The 24478-nt window shown below is 53.4% G+C and overlaps 6 protein-coding genes across 6 annotated transcripts; 4 read left to right on the top strand and 2 right to left on the bottom strand.

Moving 5' to 3' along the window:
- Positions 1-277: 277 nt before the first annotated feature.
- On the bottom strand, positions 278-1135 carry BO70DRAFT_357939 (copper metallochaperone COX17). Its single transcript, XM_025542165.1, has 3 exons — positions 994-1135; positions 798-847; positions 278-705 (listed from the first exon to the last, which is right to left on the bottom strand). The coding sequence occupies exons 1-3, from the start codon at positions 1019-1021 to the stop codon at positions 565-567; spliced, it is 219 nt and encodes a 72-aa protein (XP_025404535.1). The 5' UTR covers positions 1022-1135; the 3' UTR covers positions 278-564.
- A 159-nt stretch (positions 1136-1294) lies between these two features.
- Positions 1295-3129, top strand: BO70DRAFT_357938 (GTPase-activating protein RNA1). Its single transcript, XM_025542164.1, has one exon. The coding sequence runs from the start codon at positions 1504-1506 to the stop codon at positions 2758-2760; it is 1257 nt and encodes a 418-aa protein (XP_025404534.1). The 5' UTR covers positions 1295-1503; the 3' UTR covers positions 2761-3129.
- Positions 3130-3482: 353 nt separating this feature from the next.
- BO70DRAFT_357936 (MBL fold metallo-hydrolase) lies at positions 3483-5374 on the top strand. The gene is made up of 4 exons (XM_025542163.1): positions 3483-3754; positions 3850-3997; positions 4087-4464; positions 4588-5374. The coding sequence occupies exons 1-4, from the start codon at positions 3530-3532 to the stop codon at positions 4878-4880; spliced, it is 1044 nt and encodes a 347-aa protein (XP_025404533.1). The 5' UTR covers positions 3483-3529; the 3' UTR covers positions 4881-5374.
- An 8980-nt stretch (positions 5375-14354) lies between these two features.
- On the bottom strand, positions 14355-15004 carry BO70DRAFT_357935 (uncharacterized protein). The gene has a single exon (XM_025542162.1). It carries the CDS (start codon positions 14898-14900, stop codon positions 14373-14375), a length of 528 nt encoding a protein of 175 aa, XP_025404532.1. The 5' UTR covers positions 14901-15004; the 3' UTR covers positions 14355-14372.
- A 3288-nt stretch (positions 15005-18292) lies between these two features.
- BO70DRAFT_19367 (uncharacterized protein) lies at positions 18293-18962 on the top strand. Its single transcript, XM_025538522.1, has 2 exons — positions 18293-18603; positions 18688-18962. Exons 1-2 carry the CDS (start codon positions 18422-18424, stop codon positions 18887-18889), a joined length of 384 nt encoding a protein of 127 aa, XP_025404531.1. The 5' UTR covers positions 18293-18421; the 3' UTR covers positions 18890-18962.
- A 1200-nt stretch (positions 18963-20162) lies between these two features.
- BO70DRAFT_328174 (plasma-membrane proton-efflux P-type ATPase) lies at positions 20163-23523 on the top strand. The gene is made up of 3 exons (XM_025540729.1): positions 20163-20644; positions 20706-20929; positions 20996-23523. Exons 1-3 carry the CDS (start codon positions 20245-20247, stop codon positions 23345-23347), a joined length of 2976 nt encoding a protein of 991 aa, XP_025404530.1. The 5' UTR covers positions 20163-20244; the 3' UTR covers positions 23348-23523.
- The last annotated feature ends 955 nt before the right edge of the window (positions 23524-24478 follow it).

Here is a 24478-nt window from a genome sequence, read left to right as displayed (position 1 = left end):
CGGGTGGGTGCTTTCAAATTCATTCCAATATACAATTCGATTCGTTTCTCATATGATACCCATTTTGATCGGGACGGCCTGCGCTGCCTTTCGGGCAACCTCGCACGGCCCATGCTTGTGAGCTGGTGAAAGACAAAAGCGATTGCTTCAGCCTTCATTCCCATCCATCCATCTATCCGTCTATCCATCATTCATCATCCATCATCCATCTATCTATACCATGCACATCTCTCCCAAGATACTAAATACCACTAAACAATTTTACATTCCTTGCGATTGCCAAAACGAGAGAAGAGATAGCCCCGACGCATTAGATGGAGCAACAATAATATATCAACAAGCAATAGTAATATACAGTTCATAACCCAGAGACCAACCCTATTTCATTCCCCAACACCAGATAGAACCAGACATATTTGCACACGCTCAATCAGACACACGGTATGGTCTATGTTCATTTAATTCAATCCGGTGGATCTCAAGCGGATTCCAGTCCAACGAACGGATAGTTTGTCATCGATCAATCATACTCGGAGGATCAAGCAGACGAAGTCGAAGAATTAGTTAGACCTTGAACCCATATCCCCCCATGCAGGCCTTGTACTGCTCAATCATGGACTTGCACTCCTGCGTCGGGTCGTCGGTCTTGGAGAAGAGCATGCAGTCGTCGCGGGCGGTCTTTTCGGTTTTGCATACACAGCAGGGCTAAGGTAGGAGAAGTTCGCTGTCAGATATCCGTGTCATATCCGCGAGGTGGGTGGAGGGTATGGAAAAGTAGATTGCTAGCAGGGACGTACCTTGGGCTTCTCGGCGGGGGGGGCCTCGGTGGGGGCGGGAGACTTCTCAGCTGTTGGGGGGGAATTGATTGTTAGCAGGGTATTCAATTTGTTTATAGGATTGGTGAGAGAATATTATGGGTAGGATAGGATAGGATAGAGGAGGGGTGGGCATGGGTAGATGCGGAAGTATGGGACTGGCTGGCTGGCTGCTTACTCTTGGAGGAACCGAACAACCACGACATTGTGAGGAAGGGGAGATGAGCACTGAATGAGTGACTAGGAGGAGAGCGAGAGGAAGGGCGAGTGTGAGAGTGAGAATGAGAATGAGAATGAGAATAATGGTGAGAGAGAGTAAGTGAGAGTGTTCCGATGCATGCGCAAAACGTGCTGATTAATGACGCGATGGCCAGGAACGGCATAACTGGTCCCTGTGGGCGGGCGGAGCGGCGGGCGGTCGGGGAAATTTCTGGGAATGAAGAGGCGCGGTTGTCAGGGAAGCCAAAACAAGTGGGATTGATTATTGCCTCTCGCTTTCTTTCTCCCTCCCCTTTCCTTTCAACCCACGCATTGCCTCCCACGTTCATTGTCTTTCTATCTCCCTCTTCCTCCGTTTGCCTCCCCCGTTTACCGTGACCATATCCACGTCTACTGACGTTTATAATCTACGATCCTTCCCTCTCGCACCGTGCAATCCCTACCCCTGAAATTACCAAATTACCCCGCCATGGCCCCTCCAAAGATCTTCTCGCTCGAGGGCAAAGGCCTCAAGCTGGACTCCGCCGCCGACATCGAGTCCCACATCCAGCCCCTCCTGGAGAGCGCCGACTACACTGAGATCCGCTTCGGAGGCAACACCCTGGGTGTCCCCGCCTGCGAGCGCCTGGCCGCCGTGCTATCCACGCAGAAGAGCCTGGAGGTGGCCGAGCTGGCCGACATCTTCACCTCTCGCCTGCTGAGCGAAATCCCCGCCGCGCTGACCTTCCTCCTCAACGCCCTCCTCGAGATCACCTCCCTCCACACCGTCAACCTGTCCGACAATGCCTTCGGCGCCAACACCCAGAAGCCCCTCGTCGACTTCCTCGCCCGCCACACCCCCCTCCGCCACCTGATCCTCAACAACAACGGTATGGGCCCGGAGGCCGGCTCCAACATCGCGAAGGCGCTCACCGAGCTCGCCCAGCGCAAGGAGGAGGCCCGTGCCGCGGGCAAGGAGGTGCCTCTCCTCGAGAGCATCGTGTGCGGGCGCAACCGCTTGGAGAACGGCAGTATGGCCGCCTGGGCCCGTGCCTACGAGGTGCACGCCGCGGGCATGCGCTCGGTGAAGATGACACAGAACGGAATCCGTCAGGAGGGTATCTCGCTGCTGTTGAAGGAGGGTCTTCGCCACTGCGGTGCCCTGGAGGTCGTCGACCTGCAGGACAACACTTTCACCGTCATGGGCTCTACGGCTCTCGCGGGTGTCGTGTCCAGCTGGCCTTCCCTGCGTGAGCTCGGTGTGAGCGACTGCTTGCTCTCCGCTCGCGGTGGTGTCAAGGTCGCGCAGGCTCTGGCGGAGGCGAAGAACGAGAAGGTGCAGACTCTGCGTCTTCAGTACAACGAGATCACCGCCGAGGGTGTCAAGCAGTTCCTCCACGCCACGAAGACGGCGCTTCCTTCCCTGCGCCGTATCGAGCTGAACGGTAACATCTTCATGGAGGACGATAACAATGTGACTGAGCTGCGGGAGATTCTTGAGGCCCGCAAGGAGGAGCACGGTCAGGATGACGACCCGGAGGAGATGTGGGGAGTTGACGAGCTGGACGAGCTTGAGGAGGAGGAGAGTGAGGAGGAGGAAGAGGAGGAGGAGGAGGAGGAAGAGGAAGAAGAGAAGGCCGAGAAGCTCCTCAAGGATGACGAACTGGCCGAGAACGAGACGGTCTCGCAGAAGAAGTCCGAGGACGTCGACAAGCTCGCCGAGATCTTCGGCAAGACTGGCCTGTAAGCGGTTGGGATCTTGGACTCCCACCTCACCTACCCCTATTCCTATTTTCGCCTACCCAGCACCGGCACTCTCGCGTGGCAAGAGCTGGATGCATGATCGTCCGGGTCCAGCCGCGCCGACCGCGTCCGTCGGATTGACCGACAGTCTGTTGGAGGCGAGGCAGATTCCGACCAGCCACAGCCCGAGACGCCGCGCCGTCTGCCGTCCGTGAGGTTCATCGCACTTTGGATAGAAGCCGTGCCTTTGATTTGATGCCGTCCTTTACAGTCATTGCTCGAGAGCATTAGACTAGACATGAGCCTTACCTTTGCTGACCATACACCATGTTTCTGCTGTGATGTATATAACGTTTAAACGAATGAATGTGTGCAATACTTTATGTCTTTGGTGGTGACGGTGACGGTGGCAGTGACAGTGACACGGTGGCCGGGTGAAGAGTCGGTGTAGTCAGCACTAGCCAACGGCTTCTAGAAGTTCCGGCTCAATTCACACCTCGTAGGCGTATCAAATGGTGTGCTCAATGGTGACACTAAACTACTATCTCAAGGTAACGCAGCCTGAGGCATCCGATGCCAGCTGCGTCACCTGAGCGCTCATCTGAACATCGCATCTGAATTCACTAACAACCCCCATACAACATCAACAAACACCATCAATACCCCAACCAATATACCTACATCAACTCCCCCAATCCATACCCCTCCCTCCCTCCCCCCACCCCCCAACAGCACAATATCACAACAGCACAGCAGCACAGCGGCACAACAAAATGGCATCCACTCTCCTAGAAATCGACTCCCTCGAAGCAACCATCATCATCGACAACGAGCTCGACACCATGTCCCCCGTCGCCCCAGACACCGTGCAGGTCACGGGCCAAATGCGCAGTCTGGCCACGGACTCTCCGCACTTGATCCACGACCGAGGGGACGCGAGAAGGGAGCTCCAGATGGAGGATATTTGTTGCGCTGCACATGGGCTGTCTATTCTAGTGGTATCTTTCTCTCTCTCTCTCTCTCTCTATTTTTTATCACTCGTGTCCACGTGAGCTGGACAGGATATGGGTTCACCCGCTAACCACCACTCCAGACCGCCACGAAAGACGGAGAACGACACACGCTCCTCTTCGACGCAGGACCAGAAGGCGAAGCCTGGGAGCGGAACGTCAAGAGACTCCGTCCGGACCTTTCAGCCGTGGAACTGGTCCAGTTATCACACTGGCATCGGGATCATTCTGGTGTGTTTTTTTTTTCCCAATATAACCTCTTTTGCATTACCTAGGTGATATGGATATATGAAGTACTATAACTAAGAGAAGCGAGGCAGGCGGTCTCCAACGCGCAATTCAGATGATCACATCCGCCCGACAAAGCACAAGCAACAGCCACGGCGATGGTCATGGACCGATAGTAGACGTCCACCCAGACCGTCCCGACTACCGGGGCATGGCTATCGGGGAGAATATCATCTCTTTACAGGCAGATCCCACCTTCGCGGAACTGAAAGAGGCCGGGGGTGTGGTGGAGAAGCATGACGACGGACATACGGTTCTGGATGATTTCTTCTTCGTGTCCGGCGAGATTCCCCGGCGGACGGGGTATGAGATGGGTCTGAGGGGCGGGATGCGGTTCGATAAAGATGAAGGCGATTGGTTCTCTGATGAGGGTATTGCGGATGAGCGGTTTTTGATGTGTAATCTGAAAGGTGGGTTTCCATTTCATTCCAACTTATGCTGGCGCATTATGCAGCTGTTAGGGGTTCAGAACCGAACCGGGGGGAGGGGGGGTAGTTGGTATATCCGGTTGGGTGCTTACTGACTCAATCCAGGAAAGGGCATCGTCATGTTCACGGCATGCAGTCACGCCGGGGTGGTCAATTGCGCGCGACACGCTATCGATGAGCTGGGGGGTGATGTCCCTCTGCATGCGATTATCGGGGGGTTCCATCTTGCGACGAGTGACGCGGCGCAGCTGGAGAGCACTGTGAGAGATCTGAAGAGACTTGATCCAGCGGTTATCCTGCCGGGACACTGTTCGGGTTGGAGGGCCAAGTTCGCGATTGAGAGGTCTATGCCGGGGGCGTTGGTGCCTTGTTCGGTGGGTATGAAGATTACGTTCTAGATTGTGCCAAGTGGTTCGATAGTCCTCAAGATGGAAATACGCGTGAGGCGAGGACTATGATGATGCTTTTGAGCTGTCGCGCACAGCTCCGCAGATGTCTGAAGCACAGCTTTGAGGAAGTCTCGCTCGCAGTTTTGTGGAAGACTCGGGCATGAGGCTGTCGGGTTTGTCTCCTGACGGTCCCTCCGGCCAAGCTGGAGTCTGTAATGGTGTGTTGGAGAGGTGTGCTATCTCCCACAGATTCTCTCGACGGGCTGATTCATTGATGGTCCTATCCTATGGTCTTGGAGCCTTGACTGACACGCAATGACAGTGGCTGTCTCTTTGGAAGATGCATGGTGTCAATATCTACAGGCACAAGCTTCACGAGTTGCAGGTATATCCTGGCCATGCACTGGCTCAGCAAATGTCTACATCTGATATCTATTGAATTGGGATCTGAAAGGGCCAGTCTGGAGCCTAGTCAAAAGACATGGTGAACCCCTAAAGATGACACGATGTGTCTAAAGGCACTTGCTGATAGGGTTCAACCAGCGCAGATACGGCACTAGATATATCTTTAGGCAAAAAAAGGCTATGCCAATTCCAATGCGAATTTACTTGCCATTCTCGATGCATTACTATACTGTATATCTATCTATGGCTTTTCTTAGTCATTGGGCACGATATATATGTGCCCATCTGCAAAATATCCCCGAGGAACATATATCATCTATATTCCATCCACCAAGAAGAAAATCTGTAACCAACCTCGACGTCATATACTACAAAACAAGTGCTGGACTAGATTCCCACCAAGTCACCGCGGATCATCCAACACCTCATCCAGCCAAGAACAACCACCTACTCAACGCTAAATCCAATCCAACATACCAAGCCCACCGCCCACCACCCACCGCACACGGACACCACATACCGCCAAGCCCCCTTCCGTCAATCTGAATCCTCACCCTCAACTCAATTCCTCAAGAATCCTCAAACTTCCAATCTTCAGGCCAACTTCTCCAGTCTCCACCCGCATGCGTGAACATCTCGCATTACATCACCTCACCTCATCTCACATCGTGTCCTGATCCTGATCCTGATCCCAGTCCCGATCCATTGGGCAGCATACCGCACCCACCGCCATCCCTATGTAAATTAAAGTTATGGGCGCGCTCCGTGGGGATCGCTGATTTGACTGCCGTTGTATCAGTTCGTGGATGGGTGCATACATACCGTGTCCACTATGTATGTATGTGTGTGTGTGTGTGTGTGTAGTATGTGTGTCGGGGCTGCATGCATGATGCATGCGTTATCCTGGTTAGTACATGCTTGCTTGCAGGTTGGCTGGCCGGTTGGTTGTTGAGTACCTACCTACCTACCTACCTACCTACATGCATACAGCCAGACAGACATAGATTTTTGATACCGACTAGACTGGACTGGATGGTATAGTGGAGGCCGTGTAAGTATACATACTGTGTACCTACCTATTTACCTACAGTATCTAGATACTTAGATAGTATCATTCCAACTCCATGCTGCATCCATACTTAGATAGATGTACACACAAGTCCATCTGTATACTGTAGAGAAACCCAAGATCTTCTTCCCACCTTATACCTTAGCATCCACACTAACCATCTCTCCCTTACGACCATTACGGCACTACCTAACCTAACCTAACCTATCCATCACCCACCGCCAAGCCAAACCCCAACCCATCTACCCATCCTAGTTATTTCTTGGGTATAGAACTCTCTCCGGTAGATCATATCACATCACGTCACATTCTTGTTACCCCAACCAGACACCATCTACGCTGTTTTGCTGCCGACCAGCTGATCACCGATCACCAACCTGTATCACGGTAGTTAGCAGGAAAGGTGAGTTCCGCGCGGAGGAAGTAAGTAGGTACGTCAGTTCCCCGCTCATACATGGATAGATACCCGGTCGGTTGCACCATTACAATGCCAATGTCAATGCTAATGGACTCGGGGATGGGGGAGGGGGCGGTGCAGTCAGCGGATGCGGATGATCATTAATTATCGTGTCCTACTACTCCTCCACCCCCTGTGCCAAGACAATAAAAGGGAGGAATGCACGGCAGGCTTGGCGGGGGGGAAGGGGTCTCCGTACTGTTGATTGTTATGAAGAAAGGGGTTTGTTTGGGTGAGATGAGATGAGATGAGATGAGATGGGTATGGGGTATGGGGGAGATAGATAGTATAGTAGTTAGAGCGGGTGCTTTGTTTGCCCCTATCTACTTTGTTTAGTTCTCAATGGAGCATACCTATCAGTTATGTGGTGAATAAACGGTAGGTCGGCTGCTGAGACATACATACACTGGCATATAAAATGAACGCCCGTAGTATGTGTGGGATGGGATTGGATTGGTTTTATTTAGATATGGGTAGACCGGAGATAGATAAGAATAAGACACTCAGTTCTGCTGAGATGCAGCTCTTATCGTTCGTTTATTTACTTACTTGTTGTCTCGATCGATAATGTAATACTGGATGGATGTTATTGTCCCACCAACCCAACCCAACCCAAACCCATCACCACACTCCCACCACTACCATCAAAAACTAAAATTAGCCCTGCCCTTCCGTATCTCCCCTCCTCCAGAGTAAACTCCCACACACTCTATACGGAGTACAGAGGGACTCCCTCCCCCCCTAAAAAGAGTCCCCAAAGGGATGGACGCACCGCCAAGAAAAAGCCTTGCGGGAGCTGCACCAGCCCGCTTGGCAGCCATAATCTGCATGACTATTGGCTTGGAACGGCCAGAGAAAAGGGTAAGAGGCCGAGGACTGATCACACCGGACTCATTAATTGGGGGGGGGGGGTGCGTTGCTTTTATTGTTTTTACTTGGCTTATCCAACTATTGTAGCTGGTTGCAAAGGAAAGGTTTTATCTAGCTCCTAGGTGTGTTATCCGTATCAATCTTGGGTTTGGTTGTGTTGGGAGCTACGGTAGCAACTATATACTTGGCAGATAGGTAGTAGGTAGTACAGTACTATTCATGTAGTGATGATGACCCCCTGATGGTGTCGATCAGGTGGTTTGTTTTGATTTAGGTTTGCTTTGGATGTGTATTGTGGACTGTCGTCATTTTATTATAATAATGATTGACTCACTGACTCACTGACTCACTGGATGGATAACTGAATAATTAAACAACAATAGTTACTACTCTACACAGTCTAAGCCATGGGAAGGATGTAAACCTAAAAAGTAAGTACACTGCTAGTATCTATCTACCATAATGTAGACTGCAGACTGCAGACTGCAGACTTACCCAGTCCGGTAAGTAGGTAGCTCTCCTCTCCTCACTCCACCACAAACCTAACTCTATTCTGCGCCATCATCACCCTTCATCCTGGTACATAGTCCGGTACACTCACTAGCCAGCCATACTACCGTCTCAGCAAAGTAATCCGAGTCAGACAGGGAGGGAGGAGAGAGTCTGACATCATATGCGGGTTTCCACTTCCCTACCTCTACCTGCCTGTCTGCCCTGTCTGCCTATCTGCCTGCTTTGATTGCTCCGCGTACCTGAGCGATCGACATCGACATACCTACCTATGGATGTACCTACATTACCATTTACCCCTGAGAATCGGTACCTGCAGGAGGAGGGCAGGTAGGGCTGGCTGGTTCCCCCCTCCCTTGTTGCTTGCTTACGGACAGACATACTTTGCAGACGCCGTTTTTTATTCTATTTTTCAATGTACCACCATGTGACCATGCACGGGGCATGTACTCCGTAACCTACAGCAGAACTGCAGCAGACGCAGTCTGTCGGCAGGGGAAGTAGAAATGAGGCTGAAACATGTGTTTGGTGTTGTCTGTATGTCTTGGATGGATATACTCCGTAGGTTACGTACTTTGCTTGCTCCTATATATCTATTTATTGGATTCTAGACAGTGCAGACTGGGTGTGTCAGGTGGTTGGTAGGAGGTAGATTGGTAGGTAGGCAGTAGTAGTAGTAGTAGTAGTAGACCGCAACTCTGTAAAGGTATTAAATAAATATTGTAGATTGCGGGGTGAGGGGGGGATGTACATTGTACCTAGGTCCCTACCTACCTACACTGCATAAGACATAGGCAGTATATAGTATGTATACATAGGTAGGTACCAGGTACATCCTTCTAACCACGGCCACAGTGTGCTAGCACTTAGAAAGCAGAATGACAGCCAAATGACATAGCAGTCCATACTATCTAATAGGTAGGTAGGAACTTAGGTAGGTAGGTAAAAACTAACCCATGCAGCTGATCCCTTGGCATACTCCGACTCCCCACGTCTACCACAAACCACAAACCATGGGAGCGAGAAAAAAAGAGAGAGGAGGGGGAAAAGAAAGACATCACTATACCCTCACCTCACCTCACTGACCTCACCAGTATCGCGTGATGCGCGATATTCTCAAACCAGACCCCCTAAACCCCTCAATACCCCTGTTCCCGCTACCTAATTAACTGAGCATATTATGGACCGTGTCTATATCCATACTATATCCATCCAGCACTATATATACTTCACTATCACTGTCACTGCCACTAAGTAGTAAAGTACTCCGTACCAAGAATCCTATGTAGATAGATACCATCTGACATAAATCCCTCAGCCTTACCACCGGCACGGCACCTGCTCCCGCACCCGTTCTATTAGGTAGTTAGTTATAGTACAGTCTATCTACCAGTCTATCTACCAGTCTCAGTCTATGTTTACGTCTACAGTCTACAGTCTACCATCCCGGGTTAATATCCCGAGGTAGTACGGAGTCTAGTAGATAGTAACAATTTAAAAAAAAAAAAAAAAAAAAAAAAAAAAACCCTTCACTAAGACCCAACCAACCAACCAGCCAACCAGCCAACCACACAAAAAGTAAAAAAGAAAGTACGGAGTACAGTAAGGAAACTAGAACCCCCCCGACCCATGGATCTCACCCGAGGTCTAGGATACCGTACGGGGTTAATTGGGTCGGGTTGGGTTGAAGGTTCAGGCAGGCAGGCAGGTAGGTTTGATGTTGTGTTTGTTCTTGTTTGCCGCCGCCGCCGCCGCCGCGGAACCATGGGTGAATCGAAAAGCCAGAAAGAACGGAATGGAATGGAACGGGCAAACTGGAACTGAAGAAACCACATTTTGGTTTGTATGTAAAGAAAGTAAACTAAAAGTAAATAATCTGACTGGCTGACTCCGGCGCACCCGTGCCGATTCCCGAACGCGATGGCATGGCGATGGCGATGGCGATAGTGATGGTGACCGCGACCGAACCGACAGACCGACCCTGGGATTTTCTCATTCTGGATTTACGGGGGGCTGGTTGGTTGTTATGCCGAGGGGATGGGGAAAACGCCGAAGAGCGAGATCTATTGATTGGTGCTTATCTTCTCCGAACTTGCAATCTGCAGGGTGTCGCATTCGCGCTGAAAGACGGAATCTTCCGCGGGGTGTCAGACTCAGTGGATAGTCAGTCATGGGTGGGTGGGTAAATTCGCTCACTCACTCGACCTTAGATAGATAGATAGATATACTACTGTATAGTATGTAAGTACTATGTAGGTTCTAGGTAGAGTAGGTCCCTGCTAGTTAATTACAGCTATAGCTATACCTGTCTATCTATCTATTAGCTAGCTAGATAGCTAGCTAGTTAGTGATCATCACGATCCCGGCAATAAAGTAAGTAGGTACATAGATAGCTCACGGTAGGAAGGGGTAAGTAATATCGAAGACGCAAGAGCATGCATGAGGGGTAAGCTACTCCTGGGAGTACGGAGTACGGAGTACTAGAATCAAGTAACTACTATCTGCTACCTACTTACGCTCCATGTACGAGATAAGCTGCCCTGCCGATATCCGTTCCAGACCTGAATCTGGATAGTATCTATCTAGTAGTTACTTAGTCACCTTTCTCCAAATCGACCCAGTAGTTCGATAACTACACTACGGAGGGGTTAGTCGGACTATCGGCTTCACATGGTAATATGCCGAGCATGTTGTGCGTTGTGCACCCACCCTTTTGGCCGACCGTGTAGGCAAGAAGGGCAAGGCAAGGTACATGTCGCCAGGTACCAGGTACTAGTACTAGTACTAGTACCCAGAGCGATAATTCCCCGACTCGGGCTCGGACTATACCCACCACACAAACCCCGGAGATCATGCTTTATTTCTATCGGGTCGCATTATTGTTCCTATTATCCACAACTATCTATAGAGTAGTACCGTACCCATAACTAGATGCCAGATGGATGGACATCATCTCCCAGTCCCGTCAACTGCGATGGCACCTGCAGCCCGCGTCATGGACGGGGCTGACACCGTGGCACGCCGGGGCGGGCGTGAAATGAGATGAGCACGCGCGTGTCGTAAAATCTCTCATACTATCCATCCATCCATCCAGGCAATTCTACGGTGCGTAGTCAGTCAGTCAGTCAGTCAGTCAGTCAACCCGGCGACGGCGAGTCTTCTCCGGAGGTGTCAAAATGGCTTGGTGTACTACTATAGACCCCCTAGGACCTAGGTAGGTAAGACAGGTAGCTCTGGCGCTGCAGTAGCGGTTTCGTCAGAGGGTTGAGCTATGAGATTGAGGGTGGTGAGTGGTACGTCCTAAAGTTATGTAGGTACCTGCTCTTAGTTAGATACCTCGTTCAAGAGTCCAAAGATAGGTAAGGTAGCTCGCTGCTAATATCAGCTTGTCGCTGCTGGGGGAGCCTGGGCTGGGGACGGACGGCTGGTCCGTCAGCGAATGACAGGGTCGCTTCCTCGTACTGCTTTGGGTTCTCCGATGAACAGTCGGAGCTCCTGCCGCCCGTGGGGGCAGGTACAGGTACTTACTTACGTGTAGCTGGCCCCGTAGTAGTCTTCTTGTTGCCGTGGCCGTAGCCGTTGGGTTCGGAGAAGCGCTGTATGTAAGTAGACGGACGGAGAATAATTGTCCTGCACTGCGACGGAGAGAACCTGCGACGCAGATGGCCCGGATAGGGCGCTGGCGAAGTACCTCGACCGCGGACATCCGATGGCACCTACACTGTGTACGGATACTTAGTAGTGTGTAGCGACTGAGGCGAGCGAAGATGACTTGAACCTCGGGTCAGCGAGGGCGAGGGCCGACAGAAAATCCCTCACCAGGATCTCCTCGATGAGACAGCTTGGCACGGGCGATCGCCCGGTGGGGGGGGGAGGCCGCCTTAGTGGCAGACTCACAGCACTTGGGAGTAGTTGGGACGACGATTAGTATCGTTTCCTTGGGGGCCGCTAACTGGATTCGCAATTAACGTCGGTGAGGTGGGAAGATTGGCCCCGTTGGAGAGAGGACTGGCGACCTGCTAGCCCGTTCACTACTGTAGGTACCAGAAGCCAAGAGCGAGCCTAGTACGCGGTAGCGGACAGTGGGCCACCACTACCACCACCACCACCACCACCACCACATTTTCGAGGTTATGCATCGCGCGGCGGAACAATTGAACAATCGCTATTGTGCAAATTACCTAAGGCCACACACACACTGGGTGAGGGTGAGGATGTAATTTTCCGTTTCACGTCATACACTCATAACAACACCCAACCCGCGCACTTTGGCGGGCGGACATTTTGGCGCCTCGTCAGATATACAAGGGCCGTACTCCGTACGTCCACCGCCAAATCGGGGATGGCGCAGGCCCCGGCTGGCCCGAATTGGGAATTTCATCCTTAGCCCGCTGTGGTTAAGCCCCGGACTCTCTCGCCCTCCAGGACCGCAGGACGGCCACTCAGACCAGCAAAAGTCGCATTAATTATTGGCAAATTGCCCCAGGACAATCAAATCAATCAATCAATAATAACACTGACAATCCTATGACTTTACCCGATGTGCCCTCTCGGACTGCCGATTATGACGTCGTCCACCGCGCCCCGACCCCCCCCCTCCCTCCGCGAGGAATGCCACCTGCTGGCAGGTCAGGCAGGGTAAGGGCCAACTCACTGCCGACAGCCGATCGAATTGGCCGCCGCCGTCGCGGTCGCCGCCGCCCCCGAGAAAAATCCTGCTTCGGTCGGTTGTTCTCGAACCCCCTCCTCTCCCCAGAGCGGCGAATCGTAAAATCTTAACGAAGGGCCCGGAATGCAGCTAGGAGGACCCAGTTGGAAGGCTTCTAGAAAACGTCGAGAACGGCGAATCTGCGGGTTTCGATGCGGTCAGAAGGTCCTTTGCCCCTCACTTTGCCTTTTGCATTCGGCGCTCCGGTGGCGACTGTCCTGCCCGACTGGGGATGGCGGCAAGTGGCTCTTAGTAGGCCCCCCCCCCCCCCCCGGTCACGGTGGGATAACGAGCAGCCCTCAGCCAACGATGGGCCGATAAGACTCTTTAGTAAGGCGCCTTACACAGGACTACTTGGTCGTGCTAACTTACTCAGTCCAAGTGTGCTTTGTATCTTAGTTAGTCCGTACTCCGGTCCTGCCCCTCTCTCTGTCCCTCTCAGTCCGGAGTAGTTAATTACTTACTTAGTAGTTAGTTGGAGGGGTCAGCGCGAGCGCGGGACTACTGTAGCATGCCCCAGTCGCCGCGGAATAGCCTCACCTTCACGCACGATGGCTCCATGCGGGATATATTGTCCAGCGTGTACGGAGTACGTGGTCATACTATCTATCTGTCCATCAGTCTATCTCTGCTACTACGACAGACAGTACTGATTGACAGTCCGAGTACGGAGAGGGGTCCAGCACGTCGCCGTCGCGTCGTCTCGGTCGGGATTTCCCTGACCGTTCTCGAACCCTTTGCGGGCTCCCGATCATGCAGTTGTACACCCTCACGTGTCCGACTTCGAGACCACCTTCCCGGGGAAGAAAGACATCACCAAACCATGGAAGCGTCTTGACTGTATCTGTCAGAGAAAGCGTTTCAACTTTCAACACCCCATTGCATGATTGCTGCCAACAAAGGGAACTACCGCCCGCTTGCCCCAACTGTAAACCGACTGACTGTAGTAACTGCTGGTTCAGGGACGAACTTCAACAAACTGACATCCCGACCGAAACCTCCAGTTCCACGGGTGGGATGTGGGGAGCTGCGAGACTCGCGCTTCGGCACTGTTTGGTAAGGTAAGGTACCTTCCCGACTAGGCGAGGTACCAGGGCACTCCACCAGATAGTAGCGTAGCAGCAGCACCACGCTAAAATCACCCACCCAGCACTATACTATACTATACTGAGTAAGGCGGTAAGGTACTACGACTGACTCCGTCGCGGTACGGCGGGGGGGGGTCGGGGGGCCACGCCGACCAGCGTTATTTCCACCCTCCCACCCGCGGCCCACTTCGGTTAGAGGCGCTAGCCCGGGACTCTCTTAGTGTCCCTCTAGACTGGTCAGGACCCAGGTACGTCAATCCTGAATCCAGGTACTCCGCCATCTGACTGGATAGCTGGGAAACGAGGAGCTCCACGGTAGCTTGGAGCTCCCAAGCTACTAGTATGTCTGTCTGTCTGTCTGCCTTGGTTGGGGCATAACTGACTGACTATCTATCTATCTGCTCGTCCGACGGACGTCTTCAGCTGACCGACCGACCGACCGACAGACCGACCTGCTGAGTGTCAATCCGCGGATCGAACTCCAGAGTCCAAGAGGATTTCCCCAGAATTCGATAGCTGATTCCTTCCGTGAGTTCCTCCCCCCCCCCGGTCCTAATTCAGATGGCTGGGGTTGCGGGTTGGGGGCTTGGCTGACGTGGTTACATGCCGCATTCCTGGTCCTGCTGCTGCTGCTGCTGCTGCTGCTCGCTCCCCCAGGTTCGAGTGTGCAGGGTAGGCCCAGGGCAAAATGCGACCGCGCCGGGCAACGGTGAGAATCCCCCGGAATTCCATCGCTACCCGGCTGGCTGGCTGCTGGCGCTGCCCATGACGAAAGGGAAGGGCGCACGGGGCTGTTGGTGCCCCGGAGGTGGTTTTGTATTACCCTGTGTATTTGGATTTGGTGTAGATAGTACGTAGCATTAGCAGTAGCAGTAGCAGTCAGCCTGTAAGGTAGATAGATAGTTGAGCTTGAGACAGACATAGCTACTAGCTATCTAGCTATTTAACCAACTAGGTAAGTAGCTAGGTAGCTAGGTAGTTAGCTACGGAGTAGGTCGGCAGGTAACCGGCATAGCAACGGACGAGAGGAACGGAAGCCATCCGAATATTGAAATGGGAATAGTTTCATCTCGTCGACTGAAGAGACTGGATACCTACTTTATGCACATGGGGTAATGTACGGAGTACGATATGGATAAACATACGCCGCCCTGTCTCCCATTCGCCAGGGAAATAAATCGACGGTCAATCTTGCTCCGTACCACCACCACCACCACCCGCAGAAACCGCTCAGTCATCCCAGGTAAGAGAGCCTAAGAGGCATCTCTATCTAGTCGAACGGAACTAGACCCGGGCGACGGGCGACGGGCGACGGGCAACGGGCGTACTCCGTATCTACTAGTAGTAAGTCGTAGTTACGGACTACGGAGTAGTCGTGACTAAACTCGGGCCTCGACTTTAAGTTCGGGTCTTGCTCCAGAACAGCGTCACGGTGAGGGATGCGATGCGGAATTACCGCCCGTAGATAGTCGGCCATCATCTACTGCAGTCTGCAGCCAGCTGCTACGGTCTCCACGGGTCGGTCGATCTGGAGCGCCCAGACGGGTGCGTATGCCGTATAGTAGGGTCATCATCATCATCATCGTCTATCATGATCGGAGCAAAGGGAGACTAGGATCATTTGGTCTCGCCTGTAAAGGAAGGAGGAATTGGAATTGCCGCGCGCTGTCGTGCTCTATGCCATGCCATGCCATGCCTTGGCTTTGGTTCTATCACGCTCTTCTTCTGTGAGTCTCGGTTGAATTAGGAGACGATGATCGGACACGGGGGGATGGGGTCTCTCTGCAGACTGCAGAATGCAGATGGGATGGATGGATGGATGGATGGATGACTCGGCTTGGCTTGGCTGGGCTGGTTGGTTGGGCTCTCGGTCCCGTCCTCGGTCCCTCCACAGTTCACACGCCGTGAGGACCCCTCGGATTCTGTCTGGGGTTGGGGTTGAATCAGGTCGCGACCCTCTTCCCTCCTCCGTGTTCTTCCTACCTACACGGGACTCCGTGGTGGTGGTGGTGGAGGGGAGGAGGAGGAGGGCGTGGGCGGCGATCGAGACCGGCCGGCAGGACGGTGAATAATCCACGGAGTCAGTCAGACGGGATGCCTCTTACTTACTAACTAACTAACACTCTATCGATCGATCTATCTATCTATTATCCCGAGATTTGGGGCCAGGGTCCCGAAGAAGCAAAAGCACAATAGTTGTCGCTGGATGTGATTCATTGATTGAATCCCTATGTAGTAGGTGCACGAGGTTGATCGTTGCTTGGCGAGTTGGATAGTATACAGACTTGGCTTGGTAGCTACATATATTTTGTGTGAGCTGGGTTGATGCGATGTTGGCGTACACTCACCGTTTCCCCGAGAGAGAGAGAGAGAGAAAGGTGAAGGTCAAGCCAAGCATCGCCAACCCTGTATCCCGTTGACGGTTGAGATACTACCTACGTACCTACCCAGTAGCTAGTGTCTACGTAGCTGGGATGGATGAGTGGACGAGTGGAGGAAGGTTGGATGGATGGACGGGAATGATAGGCATCTCCGGATTCGGACAGCAAACCAGAATGTGGAGGAGTCGGTCTTGGCGGACCAAAAGCGACCAAAAGCGACTCAGAGTCCGAGACAAGCCTTATGCGCGGTGAAGCTTACTAGGAAGTGGAGGAGGAGGAGGAGGGGGGGGGGGGGTGCAAGGTGGAAGTCACGAACATGGGATTTCCCTGCTCAACCGTAAAGTCAAACCGGGCGCGGGAAGAAGAAGGAGAAGAATATACTGGAACCGAACCCAATAATGTCCGTTGTCAGGCGATCTGAGGCTGGGCTGGGCTGGGCGGGCGCTGGGATGGCTACGTGGAGGATGTGATATGAATGAATAGGAATGCGAAATGAGAATGCCATGCATGCATGCAATAATCTTTGTCATCCCCCAGGAAATCGAGTCAATGGCCCGTCGGATTGGCGGTAACATGAAGTACCATGCGTCGGGTCTTCCGTACGGTTTCTTTTTTATCCCTCCGGGGTGCTTTTTCTGGGAATCCCGCGAGAACTGACTAGCCTCTACGGAGTAGCTGTAGCCTCACTCGTTCACTTGCCTGCTTGGGGGTGGGATGACGCTATTCGATGCGTTTGACGATAAGGAACTAAGTAAGTACCAAATTCCCGCTCTAGTCGTGCCGACTACTCCGTAAGCACCACTACTACTGCTTCTAGGCTTGGAGTGCTAGATACGAACTACGACGACGGAGTACGGGGTACTTACTTCCTACCAGTCAGTATCTCGAGCATCAGGTGGGATCTGTTGATAGAGGCCGTTCTGCAGCGGTCGTGGCCATGCATGCGGGCATGCCTCTCCAAGCCAACCTGTCAACCAGATGGCGTCGTAGAAAAGGGAATCGAAATCGAAATCGAAATCGAAAAAAAAAATGTCGCAACGTGGATGTGCTATGTGCTCTGTACCATGGCGGCGGCGGCAGGGTTATCTGCGGACTTGCGGAGACTGGGGTTGGTTGGTCTCGGTCTGGTATGTGATCCACGCCGATGAGGTCACTGCTATTTCTGCTTGCAATGATAGAATCAATATTATCTACTCCGTACTGACTACTCCGTACTATGTGAACTATCTACTAATTGAGAGAGAGAGAGAGAGAGAGAGTATGAGCTGAGAATGGCCTCATATCCCAGAAACACCCATCAATAGCGACGATAGCAACAACTAATATTAATAGCCAGGACGCCCCGCAGACAGACCAATGGGAACGCGGCAGAAAACAATGGGAAGCTAGACTGGAGGCAATCCCGAGGACCTAGCCGGCGGAGTCGCCCATCCCGACGTCAACCACTCAGACGAAAATGACGCTCCGGGATGGAGCCCATGCCTCCCCACGAGAGGAAATCGGATGAAACTCAATCAGGGCGAGATGCATGGGATTGGCGCGCCGCAAATAAGGAGGGTGGAGGTCGCGCCCCCGTCGTCACACGCCCATAAACCCAGAGGGGGACGATCGACTCCGGGTTGGCTTTAGTGCGAGATGGGAAACAATCAGAATATTGATAATGGTGATGATAATACGCGGAGTGGACGGGGGGGTCGAAGAGGAGGAGGGGAGGGGCCGTGGGGACAGCCCGGGAGGTGCGTAGGCCCAAGATAACGGAGGGTTGTCGTAGGTCAGGTACACAGTATCTCGTAGGTAATGGCATGGTAATTTGCCCTGCTAATACTAATCTCGATAACGACGCCAATCAAAATAATCCTGATGACATAAGGATAAGGGCGCCCGCAGCCTCAGGTTATGCTGCTGGGTTGAACCGTCGAATGGTATGGTCGAAATGGGCTGACGGGGTCGTCGCCCCGAGTCGGCACGATCCTACACTCCAGCTACTCCGTATACTGCTGCTACGCTCACGGTCAGACACGGAAGGATGATGGGATGACATGGTCGTTCGCAACCGCGACCGATGATGTCAGTTCCTCGTCGCCGACGGAAGCCTGAAGGAAGTTCGAATATGGAGTCGCAAGTCGCAGTCGCAGTCGCAGTAGGATTTGTTTTGGCCCTGCGCGCGCCGGAAATGGTATCATCCAAGGCCTTGGAATCGCCCCTTGCGTTCCCGTTTGGCTCAGCTCGTGGTTCCAAGATCGGGTAGGACGGCCCTGACTCTCTGCTGCGCGCTGTGGCACTCGGTAACCACAGGTACGGAGGTTTTCGGCGGCCAACACCCAGCAGAGACAAGACACACACACAGTCACACACACACAGAGAGAGAGAGAGACACGCTGATTCAGCTATTTGTTTGTCCTGTATGTCTCGTCCGCACCCTCCCTTCTATCATTTCCGTTTCTGCAAGGGAAGGGCGAGAACTATGGAGCTCGATGTCATCGCTGCACACACAGAAGAAAACATGCCAATGCCAATGATCGCTATCTAGTAGTACCTGTAGTGTCGTTGTTTTTCTCGTGTCCATGTCCGTTCTGGTCGTTCGGCCTCGGCCAGCGTCGCCAGAGATTAAATTCACCTTACTATCTACCAAGTACCAACAGCACCTAAGCTGATTGGGATGATTATTATTACTACTACCATTCATCATGGCGAGGAAGGCGACAAGAAAAAATCGCGCATAGTAAATCCCGGGCACGTAGAGGAAGGATCAGGAAAATTAACGAGGGCCACCACCCGCACGCGGCAAAATGGGCATTCGCACGGTACCGCCGTCGGTATGGTAAGGAATTCTTTTCCCAAGAGACAAAGAGAGGCAGACAGGACAGGCACACGCTGAGGGGACAGACAGACTCTGGGAGTGTGTGGCACTTGGCCGACTGGCCGACTGGCCGAGAGAGCCGTCCCCCGTCGGGATGGCCGTACGCGTATGTTACAGGACGCATACCTGAGGGCCAGGGCGCGGGCACGAGAAACAGAAACCATCGTCCACCGATGGATGTATCGGGCGCGTACACCGGGCCCTCCCCAGGATTTTCGCTCACGGCCTCCGTACGGTAGGGAACGCCTATCCTGTCCTGTCCGTGGAGATGGAGGAGGGAGGAAGATGGAGGGGGCGAACTCGGCACAGCGCTGCCGGTCATGGCGACCGTCGAGCCCTCGAGGCCCAGGACGACGGCGTACGGTGCCGTACCATCGTCGCCCAGAGAGGAAAGGTCAGAGTTTTTCCACGGCCTGCGCTAGGCCTGATGCGGGAGGAGGACCCACTTGGCACTGGAGAAGAAGACCACGGAGGATGATGGAAAAAGGCGGAAAGTGGAAAACAAAAAAAATAATAATACTAGCGCGGCGTCCCGTTAAGCCAGACAAGGTGCGTGGGAGTGGGAGTCTGGGAAGAGGGAGAGGCAAAGAGTGGGTCCCCCAAGTCACAACCTTACCTTACCAGGGACAGCGAACTTTCGATCAAGTGGCTACTGCTCCCGGCCAAGACTAGACCGGGAGGGGAACAAAATAAATCGAAAGAAAATAAAAAATTCGAAAACAAAAAATAATAATTATCGGACCCAAAAAAAAAGAAGAGGAGGAAAAAGTAAAAAAAAAAAAAGTGGGCTTACGCACAGGGAAGGTCGCCCGTTGGAGCTTAGAGAAGACAGACGTGTTTGTCCTGGTCCCGTGCAATTGAAGGCCGCCCACCCCCAAATATTAAAGAGTACATTCTCCCTCCCTTCGTTCCCCTCCTTCTTCTTCTCTTCTTCATAGGATTGTCCGACTCTTGCCATTCCTGCCATTTTTTGTTTGCGTCTGCTCATATCGTTGGGTCCCCAGGCTGTGTGAGCCGAAGCAACAATGGCAGAGCGGAGGATTTCCTATGCTCCTGACGTGGAGAATGGTGACCATTCTCGCGCCCCCAACCTCGATGATGCCGCTGGTCTCGACGAATACGCCGCGTTGAACCGCTACATCTCGGTCGCCCCTGACAAGCGTCGTGGTTCGACCGCCAGCGCCGGCGGCGTGAGCGCCGGCAAGAAGAAGAAGGGTGGTTTCTCGCTCTTCAAGAAGAAGACTGATGGTGCTGAGGATGGCTTTGAGTGCCCGCCCGAGTGGGTGGATACCGACATGCGCTCCGGTCTGAGCTCCAGCGAGATCGATGGCCGTCGCAAGAAGACTGGCTGGAACGAGCTGACCACCGAGAAGACCAACTTCTTCGTTCAGTTCATTGGTTACTTCCGTGGTCCTATTCTCTATGGTAAGACAAGCCGTCCCACCGCATCGCCGACAGCAGAATATCTAACAGTCCTCGTGCACAGTTATGGAATTGGCTGTCCTGCTCGCTGCTGGTCTTCGTGACTGGATCGATCTGGGTGTCATTATCGGTATTCTTATGCTCAACGCTGTCGTCGGTTGGTACCAGGAGAAGCAGGCTGCCGACGTTGTCGCTTCCCTGAAGGGTGACATCGCCATGAAGGCCATTGTTATCCGTGATGGACAGGAGCAGGAGATCCTTGCCCGTGAACTTGTTACTGGAGATATTGTACGTGCTGCCGCCCCTCCAATGGTGGCGTCGCCGGGGAACCCCGCTAACAGACTCCTGCTTTAGATCGTCATTGAGGAAGGTACCGTTGTGCCTGCCGATATCCGCCTGATCTGTGACTACGACAAGCCCGAGAACTTCGAGACCTACAAGGAGTACCTCGCCACCGTTGGTGACGACACTCTCAAGGAGAAGGAGGACGAGGATGATGAGGATGGTGGCATTGAGGCTCGCGCCGGTGTCTCCCTCGTCGCCGTTGACCAGTCCGCCATCACTGGTGAGTCTCTCGCCGTCGACAAGTACATGGCCGACACTTGCTACTACACCACCGGTTGCAAGCGTGGTAAGGCCTACGCCGTTGTCACCGCCACCGCCCGCCAGTCTTTCGTCGGTAAGACCGCTGCTCTCGTCCAGGGTGCCAAGGACCAGGGTCACTTCAAGGCTGTCATGGACAACATCGGTACTACCCTCCTGGTTCTCGTCATGTTCTGGATTCTCGCTGCCTGGATCGGTGGTTTCTACCGTCACCTCAAGATCGCCACCCCCGAGAACGAGGACCGCAACCTGCTCCACTACACTCTTATTCTCCTGATCATCGGTGTCCCCGTCGGTCTTCCCGTTGTCACCACCACCACCCTCGCCGTCGGTGCTGCCTACCTCGCCGAGCAGAAGGCTATTGTCCAGAAGCTCACTGCCATCGAGTCCCTGGCTGGTGTCGACATCCTGTGCTCTGACAAGACTGGTACCCTTACTGCCAACCAGCTCTCCATCCGTGAGCCCTACGTCAACGAGGGTGTCGATGTTAACTGGATGATGGCTGTCGCTGCTATCGCCTCCAACCACAACATCAAGAACCTCGACCCCATTGACAAGGTTACCATCCTGACCCTCCGCCGTTATCCCAAGGCTCGTGAGATCCTTGCCCGCAACTGGATCACCGAGAAGTACACCCCCTTCGACCCCGTCTCCAAGCGCATTACCACCATCTGTACCTGCGATGGTGTCCGCTACGTCTGCGCCAAGGGTGCTCCCAAGGCTATCCTCAACATGTCCGAGTGCTCCGAGGAGGAGGCCAACAAGTTCCGTGAGAAGGCCTCCGAGTTCGCCCGCCGTGGTTTCCGTTCCCTTGGTGTTGCCGTCCAGAAGGAGGGTGAGCCCTGGCAGCTTCTTGGCATGTACCCCATGTTCGACCCCCCTCGTGAGGATACTGCCCACACCATCGCTGAGGCCCAGCACCTCGGTCTGTCCGTCAAGATGTTGACTGGTGATGCTCTTGCCATTGCCAAGGAAACCTGCAAGATGCTTGCCCTGAGCACCAAGGTCTACGACTCTGAGCGCCTGATCCACGGTGGTCTCGCTGGTTCCGCCCAGCACGACCTGGTTGAGAAGGCTGATGGTTTCGCTGAGGTCTTCCCCGAGCACAAGTACCAGGTCGTCGAGATGCTCCAGCAGCGTGGTCACTTGACTGCCATGACTGGTGACGGTGTCAACGATGCTCCTTCCCTCAAGAAGGCTGACTGTGGTATTGCCGTCGAGGGTTCCACTGAGGCCGCCCAGGCCGCCGCCGATATCGTCTTCCTTGCCCCCGGTCTGTCCACCATCGTCGATGCCATCAAGCTCGCCCGTCAGATCTTCCAGCGTATGAAGGCCTACATCCAGTACCGTATTGCTCTGTGTCTCCACCTTGAGATCTACCTTGTCACCTCCATGATCATCATCGATGAGACCATCCGTGCCGATCTGATCGTCTTCATTGCCCTGTTCGCTGATCTTGCTACCATCGCCATTGCCTACGACAACGCCCACTACGAACAGCGTCCCGTCGAGTGGCAGCTGCCCAAGATCTGGGTCATCTCCATCATCCTCGGTATCCTCCTCGCTGGCGCCACCTGGATCATCCGTGCCTCCCTGTTCCTTGACAACGGCGGTATCATCCAGAACTGGGGTTCTCCTCAGGAGATCCTCTTCCTCGAGGTTGCCCTTACCGAGAACTGGCTCATCTTCGTCACCCGTGGTGGTAAGACCTGGCCCAACTGGCAGCTGGTCGGTGCCATCCTGGTCGTCGATATCCTTGCTACCCTCTTCGCTGTCTACGGATGGTTGTCCGGTGACTACCTCCAGACCCACCCCCAGGACCACGCCCACTTCTCCGGCAACGGCAAGGTTGACATTGTCACCGTCGTCGTCATCTGGGGATACTCCATCGGTGTCACCATCATCATCGCTGTGGTCTACTACCTCCTCACCATTGTTCCCTTCCTGGACAACCTTGGCCGCAAGACCCGCTCCCGCGCCGACACCCAGATCGAGAACCTGCTTGGCCACCTGTCCAAGCTGGCCATCGAGCACGAGGTTGACGCCCACGGCAAGTCCCGCTACATGCTCGGAGCCCGCGCCGAGGTCGAAGAGGATGAGTAAACGCTTGATTGCGCTCCTTAATACCATCCGACCTGGATACTACTTGCTGCGCATACATGCATGAGCTGGCTTCCGGCTACCTTTTACCCGTATTATAGACTTTTTTTTTCTTATTACCTTGCTCGGGTGATAGAGTTGATTTCTTTTCTTTTTACATGTATGTATGTCATTAATAGTGGTAAATTTAGTCAATCAACGGTTACTACAATTACTTTTTTTTTCTCTAGTAAACATTCTTCAGTAACAACAACTTTAGCTTCAAAATCCCCGGACTTGGAGACAATTTCCTCTTGAAATTTCTTGGGATTTCCGAGACCAACCGCAACTGCCGGCTTTTCCAGCCGAGCACAGTGCTCCGAGTCAGTCGGGTTCAGCCCTCTGCGCGATCTCTCGAAGGGCAGGGCCCTCTCCACGGTCCACCCAACGGACCAAGACCTGGGACGCAGTGGACCCGGGTAAATTGATTCAGGGGCATGTTTCACCGTTTCACGCCGCGGTTCGGACACCGGCCGAACAGTACTACCAACCAACTACTACTATCTACCTACTGTAGGTGTCGCGACTCGCGCCTCAACTTCGGGCGTTGAACTCGAGCCAGGCCACCGGCCACCGGCCATTATTGGCCCTTGGCAACGCAACGTACGCGAGCGGGTACGTGAGCGAGCTCGGGTGGATCCTTCCCACAGAGCTATTGAGATTTGAGCTGGGTCTGGCGGCGCTCGTATCGAATCGTCAATCGGCCGACGCGACGGCGACGGAGATTTATGCGACAGCTGCGCGGTCCGACGGGGTCTCAATTTCATGGCAGCTTAGTTTGTTTGTTTGTTGGTTGATGAGGCATTTGTGGGCGCGTATTGGTATCGTTCTGTTATAGGCCTAGTGTTGACGCTGGAGCTGTCAGTATTGCACTCGAGTCAGCGCGTGTGGCCTCCTCCACATGGGGGGGGAGGGGGGGGGTGACTGCGTTGCCTCATTTTGGGTACTTGAGTGATTTGTCGCAGATTGCGATCGATGGGGGTGTAATTTGGACAGGTATGGAGGAGAGGAGATGCGATGAAGAGATGAGGATCTTATCTCGACATCCCACTTCCTGCCTCAGGCTGCCTACCCCTCCCCCTCCACATCTTCCAC

This window comes from Aspergillus heteromorphus (genome assembly GCF_003184545.1).
Source record: "Aspergillus heteromorphus CBS 117.55 chromosome Unknown BO70scaffold_1, whole genome shotgun sequence".
Lineage (NCBI taxonomy): Eukaryota > Fungi > Ascomycota > Eurotiomycetes > Eurotiales > Aspergillaceae > Aspergillus > Aspergillus heteromorphus.
The sequence above is the reverse complement of the archived record's forward strand: the minus strand, read 5'-3'. Positions and strand labels throughout refer to the sequence as shown.